This window comes from Dipteris shenzhenensis, chromosome 19 (assembly GCF_047967505.1).
Source record: "Dipteris shenzhenensis isolate YYH24624 ecotype China chromosome 19, Dip_SZ_1.0, whole genome shotgun sequence".
In the NCBI taxonomy this organism is placed as follows: domain Eukaryota; kingdom Viridiplantae; phylum Streptophyta; class Polypodiopsida; order Gleicheniales; family Dipteridaceae; genus Dipteris; species Dipteris shenzhenensis.
The window spans coordinates 9,512,131-9,533,038 of record NC_141614.1 but is presented as its reverse complement, the minus strand read 5'-3'; the positions used below and the strand labels follow the sequence as shown (position 1 = coordinate 9,533,038).

Genomic DNA, 20,908 nt, shown 5'->3' with positions numbered 1-20,908 from the left:
TCTCTCCATGATCGATTAGAGGGGGCTGAAGCTCTTGGAAAATTCAAACAGTGGCAAAAGATGGTGGAAAACGAAAGCGGGCTGAAGGTAAAGAAGCTTCGCACGGATCGAGGAGGAGAGTTCCTCAATCGAAGCTTCACAAAGGCCTTGACGGGCAAAACACCTTTGGAGGCTTACTCAGGTAAAAAGCCTTCCGCTTCTCATTTCAGAACATTTGGATGTGAGTGCTTTGTTCATGTTCCAGATAGCACCAGAAAGAAATTAGATCCAAAGAGCAGAAAGTGTATCTTCATGGGCTATAGCCAGGAGTCAAAGGCGTACCGGCTATATGATCCAGAGGCAAAGAAGATCGTGGTCAGTCGTGATGTGGTGTTTTGGGAACAGCCACATACAGTGGAGGAGGAGGTATGCCCTTCCACTTTATCATCAGCCGTAAAAGTAACTCACCTTGTGCCCGTATCTAAAGCAGAGTTGCAGAATGAGGAGGAGTACTTCGAGGAACAGACTCCACCAACACCACAACATGCCTTGGCTCCACAAGGTAAGCCACTTCCAAAGTGGGCAAGGCAGCTCTTTGATGAGAAGAATCCGGCTCCAGACTTGGCGGAGTCATCTGCAGATGGACTTCGACGATCAAAGAGGATAGAGGAGCAGAAAAGGGCTTCTGAACACATAGTCAATATGGCCTTGATGGCTGAGATTATGAAAGTTCAAGAGCCTATGAATTTGGATGAGGCAATGGCGGATCCAAATTGGAAAGCTGCCATGCAAGAGGAGTATGACAGCATCATGAAGAATCAGACTTGGGACTTGGTTGATCGTCCAGAAAAAAGGAAGATCATTGGTACCAAATGGGTATGGAAGGCCAAGTACAAATCTGATGGATCTTTGGAAAAGTACAAGGCTAGGCTTGTTGCACAAGGATACTCTCAAGTTGAAGGCTTTGATTTTGAGGATTCATTTGCTCCTACAGCAAGGATGACAACTATTCGGGTGGTACTTGCCTTGGCTGCTCATAAGCAGTGGCCGGTGTTTCAAATGGACGTGAAATCTGCGTTCTTGAATGGACATCTCAAGGAGGAGGTATATGTGTTCCAGCCACCAGGATTTGAGGTGCCCAATTCAGAGAACAAGGTTTGCAGACTAAAGAAGGCATTGTACGGGCTGAAACAGGCCCCAAGGGCATGGTACCAACGGATTGATAGCTTTCTCATATCTATTGGTTTCTCAAAAAGTGCTTCTGATGCTAACCTGTATGTTTGTAAGCAGGATGGCAAGTATGTGGTAATAGTCCTTTACGTGGATGACTTGATCATCACAGGAGATCATGAGAAGATGCTGCAACAGTTGAGGGAGTCGTTGAGTTCCGAGTTTGAGATGACAGATTTGGGGCTCATGCACTTTTGCCTCGGCATTGAGGTTTGGCAAAAACCTGGCAGGATTTTCATCTCTCAGCAGAGATATGCTCGCGAGATCTTGAAGGCATTCGGTATGACCGAGTGTAAGGACGTGGTCTCTCCCATGGAGGTGAATGGTAAGCTCTCAGTGGAGGATGCATCACCACTTGTCGACATCAAGGAGTATAGGAAACTTGTGGGGAGTCTCATTTTTCTGTGCAACACTAGACCTGATATCAGCTTTGCAGTTGGTGTACTTAGTAGGTTCTCAAATCAACCTCGAGAGAACCATTGGAAAGCAGGGATGCGTGTGCTAAAGTACGTGAAAGGTACACTAGAGTATGGCATTACCTACAGAGCAGGGAAGACCTTGGCGGGTTACTGTGACTCAGATTGGGCGGGAGATTGTGATTCTAGAAAGTCAGTTTCTGGATATTGTTTCTCACTTGGTTCAGGAGTGTTCTCTTGGATTAGCAAGAAGCAACCAACAGTGGCACTATCTTCGACGGAAGCTGAGTACAAGGCAGCATGCATTGCTGCTTGTGAAGCAGTTTGGCTAAGGAGGATCTTGCAAGACATAGGAGTTCCAATCGAAGATGCGACGGTTCTAAAATGCGACAATCAGAGTTGCATGGCCATTGCAAAGAATCCTGTGTTCCATGCTCGTACAAAGCACATAGAGATCCAGTATCACTACGTACGAGAGCTCATCGAGGATGGAGTCATAGAGCTGGAGTATTGTCCCACAGAGGACAATTGCGCAGACATCTTCACGAAGGCTCTTGGGAGTGATTTATTGTTGCGGCATCTACATCGACTCGGCATTGGTCCGAACACGTAGTTCATCTTCGGGTGAACATTGAGGGGGGGTGTTAGAGTTAGCTCAAATGTCCACCTCTCATGTAACCCACCAATATTCTGTGTACCCAATGTTGTAAGGCCCCCATATGAGGAGAAGCCATGATGGGTATCAGATATTGGGAGGGATCCCCAGTTTAGACACTGGAAGGGGTCTTAGAGTAGACCAGATGGTTATGAGACGGCTTAGGAGCCAAGAGTAGATACCCGTCTGCACAAAGGGGGGGTTCGGGGGGGCGATAGCCCCCCCGATAGCAGGGGGTCCGGGGGGCGCAGGCCCCCGGTGGGGGTCTGGGGGCAAAGCCCCCAGCGGCAGGCCCGACGGTATGACCTATGCGCGATCCTTCATCTGCCCGACGGCATGTTTTCTGAAGGGTCGGTTGGTCTTCCAGGCCGACTGTCTATTAGGCCGACTGCCTATTACAGGGCCGACCGTCAACCACTTACACTATATAAGTGGCCACCCCCTATCATCAGATCACCAGTTCTTCACGCTCATAGTCCTCCGTCCAGCATCTGTCTAGATCACCATCGAAGCTCTGTCTGTAGAGCGCACGGGTGGACAGCCAACCATCAGTTGTATCAGCAGTTTGGTATATCAGAATTTTTGTATTCTCTCCAGCTTTCCATCGTGTACTTGCGTTTTGTTGTTATCTTCCGCTGCGTACTATTTTCTTACAGCATTAGCATGGAGTATGGCACGGGTTTCAACAACAAATTGCTCCATAGATGGAAGCTCCTTCACATGAATATTTGAGGGGACAGGAGCAACCTCATCAACACTAGGAACTAGGATAGGAATATCTCCTGCTTGTAAGGAAGGGTCCGTGGCACAATCAGTAGCCTCCTGATGTGGAACTAGCTCAACAACTCTAACTGGCACCCAACGGGGGACGACTAGAACCAGACGTGTCGACGGTCCTAGCCGTGCTGTAGAAGAAGGTCCAGGACGAGAGGCTATAGCCGCCGGCGGTCCTAGGCGGTGGAAGGTCCAGTAGCACAAGAAGTGATAGGATGCACAGTAGATCATGAAGTAGGTCCAGCCGAGGTGGTGCTACAAGGTGCTACACCGGTAGACCTTTCAGGCCTTTTCTTTCTTCTCTTCCTTGGGCAGTCTCTCGCAAAGTGCCCAGGGGTCCTACAAATACACGGATCCTGTCTCCCAGCGATCTCGACTCTCTACCTGAAGAATGAGCCATCTGGACGCTGGAGCATGATGTGGTCATTCGTGATGTTAGGGTCAGAGACAACGACCCTACTGCTTCTGGTGCTGAAGAAGGCATCCCAGGGAGGGGGGGATCTTAGTGACCATCCCGAAAGTGGCTCCAATGGAAGATAAGAGTCGATGGTACACCTGAGGGAGGACGGGGAATTTGAGGAAGAATGAAATCATCCGACCATCCTCCTCCACAGGGTCGAAGCCAACAAGAAGGGCGTCAAGAAAATCCTCCTGGAGCTCAGTGCTAAAGGATTGGCCTGAAGCACTGTACCTGCTACATAAAAACAACCTGAAAGAACCCTCAACCAAGCAAATGAACATCTGTGAGGTGCCCTACGAAGTCTCCTAGTAAAGTGGCGAGCATTCAATCCCTGGCCTGTAACCTGGAAGAGTGGGACCCATGGATGCAAGCAAAGAGTGATGTCGAACTCTCTTGCTCTGTATCTTTTTTGAGCTGCTGCAGCTCGTCTTTTGAGAACGTGATGGTTTTCACGGCCGATGGAAGCGAGCAAGGATTGGCTAAAGGCTGAGACATCATCAATCGAGGTGGGAAGGTCAAGTCAAACACTGTTAAGCTCTGTCGACTAAAAATTCTGCTAGAAGAGATAAAGGGGAGGAGAGGGTGAAGGCTGAGGGGAGAGAGGGGGATGAAGAAGGCTGAAGGAGGGGGAGAGAGGCTAGGACTAAGGGTAGGAGTAGAGAAGTGGAGGGGGGGAGAGGCTAGGATAGGGGGTAGGAGTAGAGAGAGAAGTAGAGAGGCTAGGACTAGGGGGTAGGAGTAGAGAGGAGGAGGGGGGGAGTGGCTAGGATAGGAGGTAGGAGTAGAGAGGTGGAGGAGACAACCCGAGGGGAGTGGAGAGGAAGACCCCGGGGCGGGACAGAAGTGCCGCGGGGGGGGAGGATGAGACCCATGGGGGGGCAGAAGTGCCGTGGGGGGGTGTAGAGGTTCCGCAGGGGAGGGAAGGCCTGTGGGGGAGGGAGGAACAGGCTGGCGGGGAGAAGGAGGACAGCGGGGGAGGGAGGAGCAGGCCAGCGAGGGGGAGCAGGCCGGCCGGGAGGGAGGAGGCTGACAAAGGGGAGGTGAAGGCAGCTAAGGGGCAAGGGGAAAGGGCTGAGAGTGGAGGCTAGAGGATGAGGGGAGAGCTAGGGATCGGACCCCAATACCTTGAGCATCGAGGAGTCTCACATGCACTAAGGATTGCCATTGGACAATGCGGATCTCGTCACATCAGCTGGGGATCAAGGCAAGGAGAGCTGTAGGTATACCCAGAGAGCAATAGATCTACAGGTTATGCACACTGGAGGTAGTTGAGACAGAGGAACATTCTTATGTGTCAGCCCAGCCTATTATGAGATCCAGGGATGCCTTTCAGGAGGGGCATGGTTTTGGTCCACTGTCCCACGACTGATCCACTTCCATGATTAGATTTGCATTGGGCTCTATCCGATCAAGATGCGACAACACAAAGAGGCGCTACTACGACAGGTCAGACATTGGCAGGCAATCATAGTGCCACAGGATGTTGAGGTACATCGATCACAGCAACATGTCATGGACTTCTATGCATTCGAGTCGGCTCCGAACCATAGAGGGGTGAAATTGGAGTTAGCACACATGCAAGCAGCATGGATCAGCCAGAAGAGACAACATGGTACCATTAGCGAGGGATGCGGAGTCCGCACATGACACGGGGAGTGACCAGAGCACGCATGATCGAGGGTCCGACCCATCTCCGCCCTCCTTAGAGGGGAACGCCCGAGACAAGGCGTCACTCTTGATATAGCTCCTCAAATATAGAGGTCGAGGAGACCACACCCTCTGCCAGTGGGAGACAGAGGGTTAAGAGCAGCGACGGCGGTGATGTAACAAAAGGAAGCTAGAAAAAAAGGTCCTGCCAGATGTAGATCCGAGATATCTTTGCACCCCATAGGAGAGCCACCACCACGGTGCCGAGTTTCAGCTACTGAGTCCTAGCTTCTCAATTCTTCAGCTTCAGTTTTGTGTTTTTTAGATTTTGAGCTACATACATAGTTTAGCTAGGCATAGCACTCAGCAAGGGCCCTAGCACACCCTTTGCTTCAGCCATCCACTCAGAGCAATCAACAATCTATCCATTCCAAGCACGTCTGGGGAAAATTCAGCTCGCACTTTGCCTTGTCCCCAAATGTGATCCACATAGCATATGCATGCCCCATGGCTCCCATCCACCATCCCATAAAGGACAACATCTGATCCCTAAAGAAAACGCATGCAGAGACCATTCCTCATCCGTAGCTGTTGCGACAAACAGAAAATCCCAAGACAGGCAAGCCATGTGGAGCTCCCCTGTGCACATCTAGAACTCCATACTGGAACCCACATGCTCCTAGAAGCTGAAAGCTCAAATCCTCTGGTTATTTTTGCTGCCCCCAGCTGCTTGGAAGGCTTTTGGCATTAGTTTTTGAACTTACATGCAGTCCACACCTCTTGCTATCTTTTCTCTACCCTAGTCTGAACAGAGCCTATCTTCACGCAATGTTATACAAAATACCTCCACTTGTCATGGATCTTACATCATATCTTGCTTGACCTTTCCTCTAACCTACAAATCCACAAGTCTCCATAGGAGATGATTTGCAGATTTGACACATCTAAACACGTTTTGGCTGACAATTTCAACCAGGAGCACCTCGAGTAGTTACGATTTGCCACAAGGTTTACAACCCTAAGTACAATTTGAACTGGAGAGAAAAATGGCTGGTTTTCTTGCGGCAATTTGATTCCATGCTGTGTTTTGTTATTCATGGTTCTTCCTAGCACTTGGGATTGTCTAATTGGAATTGTTGATTTTCTACTATCAGAATGTATGGTTCTTTCTGGATCTGACAATGAAAGGTTTACAATAGATCTCTCAAAGAAGATTGCTACCAGTTGGTTGATCTTCTATTCTCAGCTCATTATTTTCTGAGTTATTCTAGTAGATACAAGGTTTCATGAAGGAATTTTGGCTATTGGACATCTCTAGAGTTCACAGACTCTACAGTGTTATTTTCTATTTTCTTATTCCTGTTTAAAGGAGAAATAATTGTTAAGTCTATTCAGCTGTTATATGTTTAAGACTCCTAGTTTTGCATCCATCTGAAACTCTGAATTACTATCGTAATCAAGTTTAGTACTACGAATAAAGAACAATCCCAGCATTTTAATCCTTGATAGGGAGTAGTCCTCATTTATACTCGATGCGGTGTTGCAATTTCTTTATTCTTTTCTTCTCTCTTAACGCTTTTCAATATGCATGCCGAGTGTGATATTTGATTTTATTGTTCTAGAATATTTTTAATCTGTGGCTATTTAATTTCAAGTTGTTAATTAGGTGTTTGATGGAAACCATGTCTCTACAAAGTGTATTTCTGACAAGTATTAGAGCCTCTGCTTCTTTTTTATTGAACTACTTGATTAATCCTGGAAATATAGTCTTAGGATGGCCTAGGCTGCCTGTGTCATGACTGTATGAGAGCTAGTGTTTCCTACTTCTGTTATGACACAGGCAACTAAGTTCACTGGCTCCAAACCTTGTAGGCCCACCTCATCACTGTGGATGCTTTAATATCAAGACTCTAAGCTATCCAATTCATGCCCAATGGGAAACGTCCAAGGAGCAAACCCTTTCTATGGCTGATCCTCATCCCGCTCAAAATGAAACCAATAATCTCCCAACTCCTAGTGTAATACCTGAGAACACAAGCTGATACATCATCACTATACCTGGCACAAAGTGTGTGGCTAAGGGTCCCCAACCATTACCCTTAACAGCACCTAGTCGAGCCACAAAACATTAGAGACCTGGAATCCAAAATTTCACCTTCAAGGGTGCATACATGAAGACCTAAAAGGATGGCAGAAACTACTCATTACTTCCATCAGGCCATTTTCCCTCAAGGCTGGTGACTCTCTTTGGCCTATCCAGTTATTTGCCACAAAACGAGAAGAGCTTATAAACAATGATCCTACCGTTGATAAGGAAAAAATGGAAAGACAACCAGGAATTATGTACTTCTCCACGTCAGATAGCTGAGACTTCATAGGGATCAGCTGCAATGTGGGCTCGTACATGATGAGCTTATGAACCAGATTCCAGAGTATGTGTCTTTGTAATAGGCACGAGACAAACCCCCATAAAAACTGACTGAACATAGATCACACAGACTCAGAGAGAACCAAAGGACTACACAACCCAAGAAAACTAGACGTTAGAACTGAACTTTCCTCAACAACTCACAGAACAGTCAACCTCAGAATACTACGAACCCACAACCCACATGAAGGTTATCTTTGGGACTTTTCAAAACATCAACCCACAATCAAGATCCCACAGCCAAGACACGTAAGCCTCCATCAAGAGCAACAGCTCGTAACTCTTTACGTGATCATAACTGCTCCACAGCATCTCCTTCTCAAACACCGAGCTCCAGCATTCCATAACTCTCCCCAAAGCTGCAGTCAATAACCAAAGAGTGAAAGGGACTGGCTAGCAGGTCGCATCAATCATCTCTGCTCTTACACAACTACATCCAGCGTCTGTATCTTTCTCTTGCTTGTAGAGTCCACACTCATAGCTTCATGTTCGCCAGTCAGCAGAACTGATACCATGGCTATGCCTCAAGATTTTACTAAGCAATAGCTCATAACCAGCCACCTACAAGCCCACACGGAAGACATCTCAAGCAACAGCCTCAGCCTCTTCTATTTCCCCTATTGTATGCTTTCCGTCACTCAAGATATTCTGCCCAAAACCTCCATGATAGCTATGCTTCTCACAGCCAAGAAACCCACATCTCCAGTAAGAGTAAACAGCCCGCTGGAAAACAGCGCCAACTCACAGCTTCTCTTTTTCATGGTGTATGCTCTCCCTCTATCGTCCAAAATCCTCTAGCACGCAATAGCCATGCCCAGCCAAATCCCAAAGCTCTCAGTCGCCCTTCAAAGTACTCTGGCCTCCGTAGTTGAGACGCCCTTCTACAACCAGCAGCTCATGGTCTCCTTGCGCCATCTTTCCCAAGCCACGTTCAAGCTCTCAACCCCCAAACTTCAGAAGCTCCTCTCCAAGGCAACCATCACGCCCTCTTACAGAGATGCTCCCCTCTATTCATTTGTCTTCTGGTCTGATCAGTCACAACCCCTAGCTCACGGAACCCGCGATCACCTCTCTTTGCTCATGGAGTTCCTGCAATCGAGTTGCCTCCAGTAACTCAAGCTCCCAGACTCTGTCTCCTCTCCAAGGTCCCCGGTATGCCTTCCTCTGCATCATCTTCGACCTCCCCGTGTCTCCAAAGTTTCCCCAGCCACACAATAGCGACGCCACAGCTGCGTCCCCTAGCACCCGACGCTTCTCCGACACCTCCTTTTCGTGATCACTGCTGCCTCACAGCTCCTCTTCTCCTCATGGAGCACACGCCTTTTTTCAAGGCTTGCTCTCCGAATCCTTCTTCTAAAGCTCTCCAGCTTTCCTCTGTGACGCTCCCTCCCTGCCAGTGTATCGTCCCCTTTCAGCAAGCCTACCTTCGAAAGCTCTCTAGCTCGTATCATATAGTAGCCTCCTTTCACATAGCATGCCAGCTCGTCGTCGAGAAGCATCCCTTCATCCATCACGTAGCCACCTTTGCATGAGCAGGATGCCTTCCCAATTAGTCCAGCCACCTCAGCCTAATCTGCCACCTCATCAGTGACATTTTACCACTCTCAAGAGCCCTTCATGACTTGACTTTACATGACCCCAAAAGCATTTCGCTTGATCACACATTGGACACCCTTGCTCTGGAAGTCTGGTACAACCACATTGCATTTCATCATTTCCCATGAAGTCCCTGCAAAACATACTTTATTATCTCAAAAAAGTATACATCAGTCCATCATGCTTGTGAAAGAAAAATCCACAAATGCCAAAAGCCCACACCTACCCTTGATGTGTACAAGTATGTGCCTACCCACAGCTATATACAGTGCTCAAAAACTTGATACAGATTTTGTCCTATCATTTTGTCCATCCCCAAGTCTGCAGACATTCATGTCTTGCAGATAGAGGTATATAAGATTTGCATTTCTTTAGAGATATCCTCATCCATGAGGTCTTCTGACTTGTCTGATTTCATCACAGTAGGTCCACAACTGCCCACACTCATGATCCTATGAAAGTATTTCTTTAGTCTGAAGCCATTGACTCTATTCTTATGCTGCTGACCATCCAAATCCTCAAGTTGATATGATCCATTTTTGAATTTCTTCGTCACACGAAAAGGTCCATCCCATTTGGTCACAAATTTCTTCTTGAAGGTAGAATTCAGACTATTGTTGTATCTCAAAACTAGATCACCCTCCCCGATTTTCTTATCCCTGAATTTCCTGTTTGCTCTCTTCTGATTCTCCTCTTGAATTAAAGCATAATGTTCCACCGCCTATCTAGTTGTGCTTCCTGCAAATCCAATAACCGGTTGTGGAAAGTAGAATTTGAATCCTCGTTTATGTTCATTAACATCTGTAATGTAGGAATTTCTACTTCCAAAGGCAATAGAGCTTCTTTCCCGTAAACAAGATGAAATGGTCCTGATGCGATAACTAGAGGAGCGAGATATCTTCAGTCCTAATCTTTCCACACAAGCCTAGGTAATCACACAAATCTGTGCACCTCCATCTATATAGGCCTCTCCAAAACCCTTTCCTTTATGCCAGGCTTCTACAGCAAGTAAAAGATCCGGCAACTCTGAGACAGACATCAGCTTAATTGTACCTTTATGAGAGTTCTTCTTTGCTGGATTTACAGCCTGCCTCCATTCTTTTTTCAGCTTTGGGCATAGACCAATCATTTGAGCAAATGTAATGTCCGGTTTCCTCGCTCAAAGATCTTCCACCAAATCATAATCACCCTGCTCCTTTCCCATGGGATAATCTGCAGTTTTGTACTTTCTTCTGGGCTTCCTGCTCTTCTTCTTTTGGTAGGTCATCATCACCTCAGACTGCTTCCCCTTCTTTGCACTCGGACCAACCTCCTCTTCTCTATCTCTCTTCCCTAATGGCATGACATCTTTAACTTCCTCCAACTCCAACAAGCCAAATGTAACTACCTTACCTTCCCCTTTCTCTTTTGCAGTGGCTTTCCAGAGGTACTAGGCTGACTTGCATCTTTTACTTCTACACTATGATCATTCACCCTATTGTTTAACCCTGTTGAAAATGGATAAACATCACCTCCAACACAAGGAGGCTTATCACAATGTGTGCTGTAATGTCCCCACTCTCCACAATTAAAGCACTGGACACAAGTTGCAAAAGTTGCAAATGACCCTTGACCTCGTCCTGCCTGCCATGGGCCTGAATTATTTGAAGAAGGCATATTGCCTCTGCCATAACCACCCGATGATCTACCTCTTCCCCTACCATTCATCAAATTCAAACTCAAACTCTTCATAAGCTCCGACATTTCATGAATTTCTTCTTTTATATTCTCCTCCTTCTTGACTTTATTTCTGGCTTCACATGAGAGAATTTCATGCACATGTTGAACCATTGGCATCTCTTGCATCATTTGTGACAATCTAATCTGCTTCCTCTCCTTCTCTTTCGCTACCCTAAGAGCATCCTCATAAGTGACCAGCTCTTTACATTCAATCTTTATCCTAATCTCCAGCTTCAGACCAACAACAAACCTATCCTTTTTTATGACTCTAGGAGGAACTTCAGGTAATAAGGCCACCTGCCATTTATTCCACAACACAGTGAACTTACCGACATACTCATCCACTAGCTGAGTCGGCTGTTGCTGCAATAAACATAGCTCTCTCCAAATGCCATCACGATCTCTAACACACATAAACCTGTCCAGGAAAGCTATCCTCACCTGTAGATAAGTTGGGTTTCTGTGAGCACCCTGATCACCATGCATCCATGCAGAGAAAGTCTGCAGCCAAGTTCTCGCTTCTCCCAACAAACAAAAGGATAGAATCTGAAGAAGGACTTCTGGAGCATTCCTGTCTTTAATAAGAGCTGTGAACTCCAAGCACTCTAAAAACCTCTCTGGGTCTTCATTGGGCAACCCGTGAAATCGAGGAAATTCATGAGCCATCTCTCCTCTTGACTAACTTATCTCAAATACACTTCCAACCAGAAATACCACCCAACCTCTTCTGGGAAGAAAGCAAAAATAATCACTCTACTGAATAAAGCTTAACCTGCATCTGACTGGCATTCTTCTTCCTAAGAGCAATCACTTTCAAAGCCTTTTGAACCTTAGCATGGAGACGTATCACCCGAAGTTCAACATCAAGGCATCTATCTCTCCTGTGTCCACACTCCCCACATAACTCACAATGAATCGCTCTCATGCGAGGCTTTGTCTTCATAGTTTCAATCCCTAACCACACAGAAATTCAAGCAACATTCCCCAGCCAATTCTTCTAGGCCGTTTTGTCTTGAGTACCCAATCTCAATTCAAAACTCCTCCTATCCCCAGCAGGATCGCCAAAAAAGATGATAAAAAATGGAAAGACAACCAGGACTTATGTACTTCTCCACGCCAGATAGCTGAGACCGTCAACTATTTATATAGTCTACATGACCAAGTTCTTGCCTTGCTTGGTCATGTAGGGCATTAATGGGAGGCTCGTACATGATGAGCTTATCAACCAGATTCCAGAGTATGTGTCTTTGTAATAGGCACCGAGACAAACCCCCATAAAAACTGACTGAACATAGATCACACAGACTCAGAGAGAACCAAAGGACTACACAACCCAAGACAACTAGACGTTAGAAATGAACTTTCCTCAACAACTCAGAGAACAGTCAACCTCAGAATACTATGAACCCACAGCTCACATGAAGGTTATCTTTGGGACTTTTCAAAACATCAACCCACAATCAAGATCCCACAGCCAACACACGTCAGCCTCCATCAAGAGCAACAGCTCATAACTCTTTACATGATCATAACTGCTCCACAGCATCTCCTTCTCAAACACCGAGCTCCAGCATTCCATAACTCTCCCCAAAGCTGCAGTCAACAACCAAAGAGTGAAAGGGACTGGCTAGCAGGTCGCATCAATCATCTCTGCTCTTGCACAACTACATCCAGCGTATGTATCTTTCTCTTGCTCGTAGAGTACTCCACACTCATAGCTTCATGTCGCCAACAGTCCTCCAGTCAGCAGAACTGATACCACGGCTATGCCTCAAGCTTTTACTAAGCAATAGCTCATAACCAGCCACCTACAAGCCCACACAGAAGACATCTCAAACAACAGCCTCAGCCTCTTCTATTTCCCCTATTGTATGCTTTCTGTCACTCAAGATATTCTGCCCAAAACCTCCATGATAGCTATGCTTCTCACAGCCAAGAAACCCACATCTCCAGTAAGAGTAAACAGCCCGCTGGAAAACAGCGCCAACTCACAGCTTCTCTTTTTCATGGTGTATGCTCTCCCTCTGTCGTCCAAAATCCTCTAGCGCGCAATAGCCACGCCCAGCCAAATCCCAAAGCTCTCAGTCGCCCTTCAAGGTACTCTCGCCTCCGTAGTTGAGACGCCCTTCTACAACTAGCAGCTCACGGTCTCCTTGCGCCATCTTTTCCAGGCCACGTTCAAGCTCTCGACCCCCAAACTTCAGAAGCTCCTCTCCAAGGCAACCGTCCCGCCCTCTTACAGAGATGCTCCCCTCTATTCATTTGTCTCCTGGTCTGAGCAGTCACGACCCCCAGCTCACAGAGCCCGCGATCACCTCTCTTCGCTCATGGAGTTCCTGCAGGACCTCCCCGTGTCTCCAAAGTTTCCCCGGCCACAGTAGCGATGCCACAGCTACGTCCCCTAGCACCCGACGCTTCTCCCACACCTCCTTTTCGTGATCACTGCTGCCTCACAGCTCCTCTTCTCCTCATGGAGCACATGCCTTTTTTCAAGGCTTGCTCTCTGAATCCTTCTTCTAAAGCTCTCCAGCTTTCCTCTGTGACGCTCCCTCCCTGCCAGTGTATCGTCCCCTTTCAGCAAGCCTCCCTTCTAGAGCTCTCCGGCTCGTATCATATAGTAGCCTCCTTTCACGTAGCATGCCAGCTCATTGTCGAGAAGCATCCCTTCATCCATCACATAGCCACATTTGCATGAGCAGGATGCCTTCCCAATTAGTGCAGCCACCTTAGCCTAATCTGCCACCTCATCAGTGACATTTTACCACTCTCAAGACATTTCCCCCCAAATCACATAAATGCACATTTTGGACCTTTAGTCACACAATTCCCACACACATGAGCATGCACATTAAAGCTTGCATGCAACCCCGTACACACACATGAAAAGCCCTTTGACATGGACACCATAACATATCAAATTCCTGTAACATGCAAGTGCACATTGACTCAAGAAAATATAAAGAAACCCTTCATGACTTGACTTTACATGACCCCAAAAACATTTCGCTTGATCACACATTGGACACCCTTGCTCTGGAAGTCTGGTACAACCACATTGTAATTCATCATTTCCCATGAAGTCCCTACAAAACATACTTTATTATCTCAAAAAAGTATACATCAATCCATCATGCTTGTGAAGGAAAAATCCACAAATGCCAAAAGCCCACACCTACCCTTGATGTGTACAACTATGTGCCTACCCACAGCTATATACAGTGCTCAAAAACTTGATACAGATTTTGTCTTATCACCGTGTACAAATCCGGTTTAGGGACCATGTATGCAGCACAAAGGAAGTGGCTAAAGTATCAAACTCACCACTTTAGTGAGAATCTTGTAGGCCGTGCCTAGGACAATAATATGCCTTCACTGCATGATGGAGGTCATGTCTCTCCCTTTGGAAATGAGATGAGGCCTTTTGCGAGAGAAGGCAGCATGATACCACTATCCCAAATTCTTGGAAGGCTGCAGTGATAGAAATCCTATCGACTCCCAATGAGTGATGAACAAAGTAGGAATGATGCACCTAGACATTTGCATTTTGGCAAGACAAGAAGCATTTTCCTAAACTCATGTGACGTAAAAGGTGCATCCAGGCATAGTCTGTGGCTAGAAGAAGGCAAATGTGCCCTAGTTCCAAGGCCCCAAGCGATGGTAGAGTCATTGTTTTCACAAAGCGAGCTACATCCACAAGGGTGTATCTTATTGCGAGACGAGCCTCATTCTAATAGTCTTGTGGGAGACTGCTGAAGTAGAACAATCGTGAGACCAAAGAAGGAAGGAAACTCATGCTGCAATAAGATGAATTCATTGCTGTAGAGATTGTACCAGCAAGGGAGTTTGTTTCTAGTTTCTCTTTTACCTATCAAAGGAATCTTTTCTGAACAAAATACAAAAAACACGATGTCACAATAGGTATAATTTGATGCTTCTATGTGGCCTGAGCACTCACCAAAAAAAAAAGGTTTTTTCAACATCAATATATTGCAATTACAGACACTGAACTCACCTAATACAAAAACCACTTTGGGTCTTTTGCTACTAGATATAACTCCAATATCATCACTTTTATTCTGCATTAGCGAGATACTTTAATTTAGTGAAAGATGTATGCATAAGATACTACTAGTCTTAAACTTGTCAGTATATTGATATTTACCTCTTGTATACATAGAGACGTAGGTTCCCCGATTAATGACGTTGAAGACAACGCTATAAATCCAGCTGCTGCAGCAAAGTACCATGTTGATCCCCATGAAGCCTACAACAGACCACATAAATTCAACAATATATGCTCAAAAAGGTACCCTGCATATTTTAAGAGGTGTCACGTTCCTCTATATATGCTAGCTAGCACACACGCACACACACACACACACACACACACACACAGAGTAGCACAATGGTCAAGCAGCCTCAATGTCATTATAGTTTATAAAGGCCACAAATTTAAATGTGACAACAAACTCTTGAAAAGAACGCAAGAGATTCTCCATGAAACCTCGCCTTCATGAATCCCATGCCATTGAGCTACTAAAGGCAAATTCTTCGGACAATCAAAATTTGTACTGGTAGACAGCTTAAGCAGCTATCAAAGCAAAAAAATATATATAAGAGGCATCTTAACTATTTTGGGAATTGTTCAACACAACCACACTTCGAAAACAGACTTATATGCAAGGATAAGGAAGAAAGAAACAGCAAATGACTGATAACTACAATTGCATGGACCAGGTAGTTTGTATGTTTGTGATTCAAGATTAGCTATTACCAGCTGATGGGCGATTGGTTTGACAAAGCAGTTCGAACTAAAATAGTGATAGTTTGGGGGACTTAGGTGCTCTGTTCAGAGAATTGCCAGAGTAGTCTGGATGTGGGGATGGAAAAAATTGCAGAAATCAGCTGTGCGGTAGTTCACATAGCTTTTGGTGAGGGATTTGGATACCATGGAGGTATATGCAAGCAGAACAGGGAAAGGTTGTTGTGTTCTGATCTATTTTGGCGACCAGAAGGTAAAGATACAATTCTAACAGTACCTTGGAAAGTATGCTCTTGCGTGGTGTAATGAAGTGGGGGAAAGGGCTACTTTAGTGGCCCTTTAGCTAGAGTTAGTGGAAAATGTAGAGGGACTATATAAGTCTCCATCCACCACTCAATGTACAATTTTGGATGTGACATCTAATCCTATCTACTCTCCCTCCTCCTCCCTCCTACTTGCTGCCTGCACTCACTCTCCTAATCACTCTCTCTGCAGCTCCCCATCACGCTCCATCCGACTCCACCCCGTTGGTGGCTCCTATCTCAGGTGTGCCTACAGCGTGAGTTGCTCCGACCTAGCCACACAGCCGTGGGGCTTCTCTACACTGTGGGACTGCTCCAGCACAGTCACGGGACTGCTCCTAGCCCCCACCTAGGGGGCCCCGTCTCAACACATAGTCACGGGGCTGCGTCCCCCAAATACCTCCTGGGTCCCCTCCAGGACTGTACTGCATAGGAGCCTGGATCCTACCTGCTTCAGCTTCCCCAAGAGAAGCCACAATCCAAGGGAAGGACCAGCTCTCCAAGAAAAACGCGCCCCCGACCTGAGAAATCTGCTCCGACTGCAAGAACAGACCACAAAGGACTGCAAGACCTGCTACAAGCATGCGCAACCTGCAAGAACAGCCCCCCAGGACCTGATCGACCTGTCCTACTCCTCGCCTGCACGACCTGCAAGAAGATCAAGAAAACGCCAGCTCCTCACAGAGAGGACCATTTCGAACTGTTAGTGTCACACTGGGCAGGAGCCCCCTTCAGTCCACTGTCTTGTGATTATCCTATCTAACGGATAATGGAAGGTATGGAGGACTGTATGCCTTCTCCCCTTCCATGAATTACAGCAAGAATTTCAGCAAGAGATTCAGCCTCATCTGGAAAAGAAGAAAATAAAAAGCCAATGGCTAAAGGGGACAAAGGCGACCTGAATAAAGGGATACCCAAAAAGGAAGACAAGCCACAGAAGCAGCTTACCATGGATGATATGAACAAGTGGAGGAATCGCAGTAGCCTACAAGTGGACAGCACAGCCACGCAAAAGGGAGCCATGAACCCGATTTCCAAACAATATCTCACTCCACTTCAGCCTCTTCAGCCTCTACAATGGCCTCCACATCATCATCAGCATCTTCAAGTTCACCTCCATCATCCTCTGTAACATCATTGGGAGTGACTGCATCCATATCACCCGTACTTGGACTAGAAGGGGGCCCTCTCAGCCTGACTCACTATTCTACCACTACACACACACAGTTTGCCTCATTCCTGTCACCCCTACCACTCACCCAGCAATCTTTCCCCCTCACACTCAGACCTGCCACACCTCCACTCCAGATGTCCCCTCACCATGCCTCACTTCCTGCCCCCATCATCTAGCCCCCTTTCACACCGCACCCCTATGCACTTCATGGCCTCACGGTCTGTCAGACTCTTGGGACCATGTTCTTCTAAAGGTACACCGCCTCTGCACATGAGAGGCAGAGAAGGATCATGTTATCCACAGTTTGAGCCAGGACGTATCACAGCTCCATAAGGAGATGCTACCGCTAGCGACGACAACTACAAACAGTGGGCCAGCTATAGAGGCTATTGAGTCACAAATAGCCACCATATTGCAGAGACCTCCAGGGGGGTGGATGTTGCGAAATGGGAGCCTGCGAAGTCCACTGTTTCGGCCACCATTCTAGAGCAACAACAGAGGGACAGTAAGGCTCTCAATGTCAGAGTCCGTGGGATACCACACACAGCTACCATCCCCATAGATGATGATGCGATCGGCTTCATGACTTCTACACTTGGGGTTCAGGTACATGGGATCGATGGAGCCTGGCGTATTGAGAGGGATGCCAAGCACGAGCAACCTCTCATCATCACTTCAGAGATGCCCAAGAATGCCTCATGGTGCTACGCAAAGGAAGTCTTACATCCTCACCCAAAGATCCAGAAGTGCACCCTCCTACAGCACAACCAGACGAGGCCCGCAAGGAGGGGAAATGGGTAGTGGTCCGAGAGGGATGGCTCTTGACAGGCCGGGCATCTAGTGGCCCTCCTACATAGGGGGTCAGGGTCTATGAGATTAAGAGCACCAAGACCCTGACTTGCAGTGTTTGGAATTGCAAAAGTTACTTTATTGTCAGATCCAGAGAATTTCTTAGAATCATACACAGGTCGGGACATAGCCTTTTACACAAAGACACACCAGAGTCCAAGAGCGCCCTTTACCTATAGTCAGTGGGTATACAGGGGAGACAACATTTTGGGATGAGACCCGAGAGATAGGAGTCGCGTCCGTGGATCTGGAAGAGTGGGAGTGCTATATCGATCATCTCCGGTTGGGATGATCTCTATTAAGAGACGAGACTTGCATGCTAGGTTCCTATGGGTTCGGATCAAACGACCTCCCAGTTGGGACCTTTTTGTTATAGTCTATTACTTCCCTCCCAAGACCTCATATTTCACCAAGGATCTATGTGAGGAGGCTGAGACTTTGCCATACATAGCCCTCTACTCTGACATCATGGATTTCTCGAGCCGCGGGGAAGTTCTTCTTGTTGAAGACTTCAACGCAAGGACAGGTACACATGAGGTATCACTTCTAGATGTTCGTGATGATTCTATGCTGTTAACAAAGATTGACAGGTGAGACCAGGATGTCTCGAATCTTTGCGGACGGACAGGCCCTAGTCACAGCTTATGGGCATGCACTACTCGACATGGGTAGGATACATGATCTTATCATCTACAATGACCTGATTCATTGGCCATCTTCAGGTGGGTACACTTGCTTTCCCCATGGGGGGGGGTCCAGCGTAGTTGACTACCTCATGGGATCTCCTACCTTCACTTCACACGTCACTGATTTCTTTGTCTCACAACCACCACCGGGAGCAGATCACTATTATATGTTCTTTAGTATCTCCACCCCACTGCCCACATCACACACTACGCCATCACTTACACACACTACCTACCATGACATACACTTTGACCACACACTCAAGCCCGAGTACTTTTTCGCCGACCTGGTTAGAGACATGCATCTCATCCCACTCTTAGAGGACCGAGCTGCCTTGATCACAAAGTCTCTCCATGAGGCTTCCCTACACACCTTTCCACACACCACTCGATCCATGCACCCCCAACCTCTCAATTTGGTACCCTGCAATAGCTGGTATGACGACGAGTGTAAGGCTTTACGCCAACAACTCCGACACAAAACCAAGCATCATCTTCCCTAGAGAGGCAGAGAGGGTACATGAGTACTGCCGCCTGGTTCGCCGAAAGAGCAGGCGTACGGATTCGCAGGAGGGCTTCAACTACCCACCTAGATACACGCGGATCCACCTCCCCCACTCCAGGAGGATCTTGATTGGGCAGTTTCGGATCTCATCACACCGCCTCCATATAAAGAGTGGTCGATCGGAGGGCATACCCAGACAGGGCCGTATTTGTACTTCGTGCAATTCCAGAGAGATCAAGTCAAAGGAGCATCTCACTTTCAGATACCTGGTGTACTATGAGATACCATTGTCTCTTCAGAGACGGTTTCAGCTCCCTACCCAGCCTGCTATCCTACCCAGACCAACGGTGCTTGGCAACTTTCATACATGAGGCCGTTCGGCATAGAGTGCGGTTGCTCAGAGCACATAGGGGAGACCAGGCACACATCTAGACGCTACTCAGAGTATGATCACTGAGTTTTTCCGACTAAACAGTTTTGATCGGGAGGGCTTACAGAGGCAACGACCGTAGGGACCCCAGCTAGAGCCAAAGACACGCAGACACGCCAGTGTACTCAGGCACAGATCATGCTAAGGCACCCTACCTCGATGTTTGTTCGACCAAATGCACGACCCACAGGAGTAACTATGGCACTTGTTCACCCCAGGGCTATAGCCAAGAGACCTCAACAGGCTGTACATGCCAACAGCCGCCAACGCCCTATCACAGGATTTTTGCCCCTATAGCACCCTCACACACTGACGCTGATAAGACAAAAAAAGAAATAACATGCTAGCACTATGAATAATGTGGGGAGACACATAGGTGCACATAGTTAGCTGGTGACGGGGGTTTTTTCTGGCTCTAAAGACATTTTTTCCCAAAAAAAGATGATATGATGTAAATATTTGACTATGAATAAAATGTTTGTAGGAACTTCCTATGGGAAGTGACCAAAATGCAATATGGATGCACTCCAGAGTAATGTACCCATGTGTGACAGTCGGTGATTGAATGTCAAATGTAAAGTTTTTTTGTGTTTTTTTACGTGTGGTAAATGTGTGGGCATGCATCAAAATGCCTTGCTTTGAAGGATTGTTGTGTGCTAGTTGTGTGCTAGTGAAATGTGACCCCAATTGTATGAGCAATGGTCTTGGTGCAATGGCTTTTGAGGCAAGGTAGAAGAGTGGTAAAAGGAGGCAATGACGTGGAAAATGAAGTGGAGAGGTGGCTTGCATGAGGAAGCTACGATTTACGTGGAGCCAATGCTGCAATACGTGGAGACATGGCTCATTCCATGGGTGGCATGAAGGGATTTCCAAAACTGAGTCAACGCTGCGATTGGAAAAGGGGGAGCGCGGATTGTAGAGAAGGGGAGAGAGGTTTTCCATAAGCGGGAAAGAAGGTGACGAATCTAGGATTTTGTAATGAGGAAGAGGAGTGCCCTGATGCACGTCGTTGGTGATCTACAGTGCCAGTGCGCTTAGAAGGGTGCCCATGCACTGATTGTGAGAGAGAGCCTTTGCTTGCTTGAGGCGCACGTATGAAGCTGACCCCCTTCGATGGATTTCTGTCATTGGTTCTTGAGGAGCTGCTGATCGCTTTTTCTTGAGGTGAACAAGAATTTGAGGACAAGAACCGGAGGATTGCACAGGAAACTGCTCATACACTAAGAAGAGGTTGCTCTGTACGTGAAGACAACGCTGATAGGGAAGCTGCCCATACGTGTGGACAAGGAAGCATGA

General features: G+C 47.0%; 1 protein-coding gene across 2 annotated transcripts in view; it reads right to left on the bottom strand.

The window, feature by feature from the left end:
* Positions 1–20,908, bottom strand: part of LOC147890038 (UMP-CMP kinase 3-like) — a 62,343-nt gene that overhangs the window by 26,003 nt on the left and 15,432 nt on the right. For both annotated transcript variants that reach the window (XM_087390456.1, XM_087390457.1), the window contains exons 3-4: positions 15,067–15,168; positions 14,917–14,980 (exon numbers count right to left, since the gene is read on the bottom strand). In XM_087390456.1, the coding sequence (XP_087246582.1) occupies positions 14,917–14,980; positions 15,067–15,168 (166 nt within the window). The remainder of the gene's footprint in view (positions 1–14,916; positions 14,981–15,066; positions 15,169–20,908) is intronic.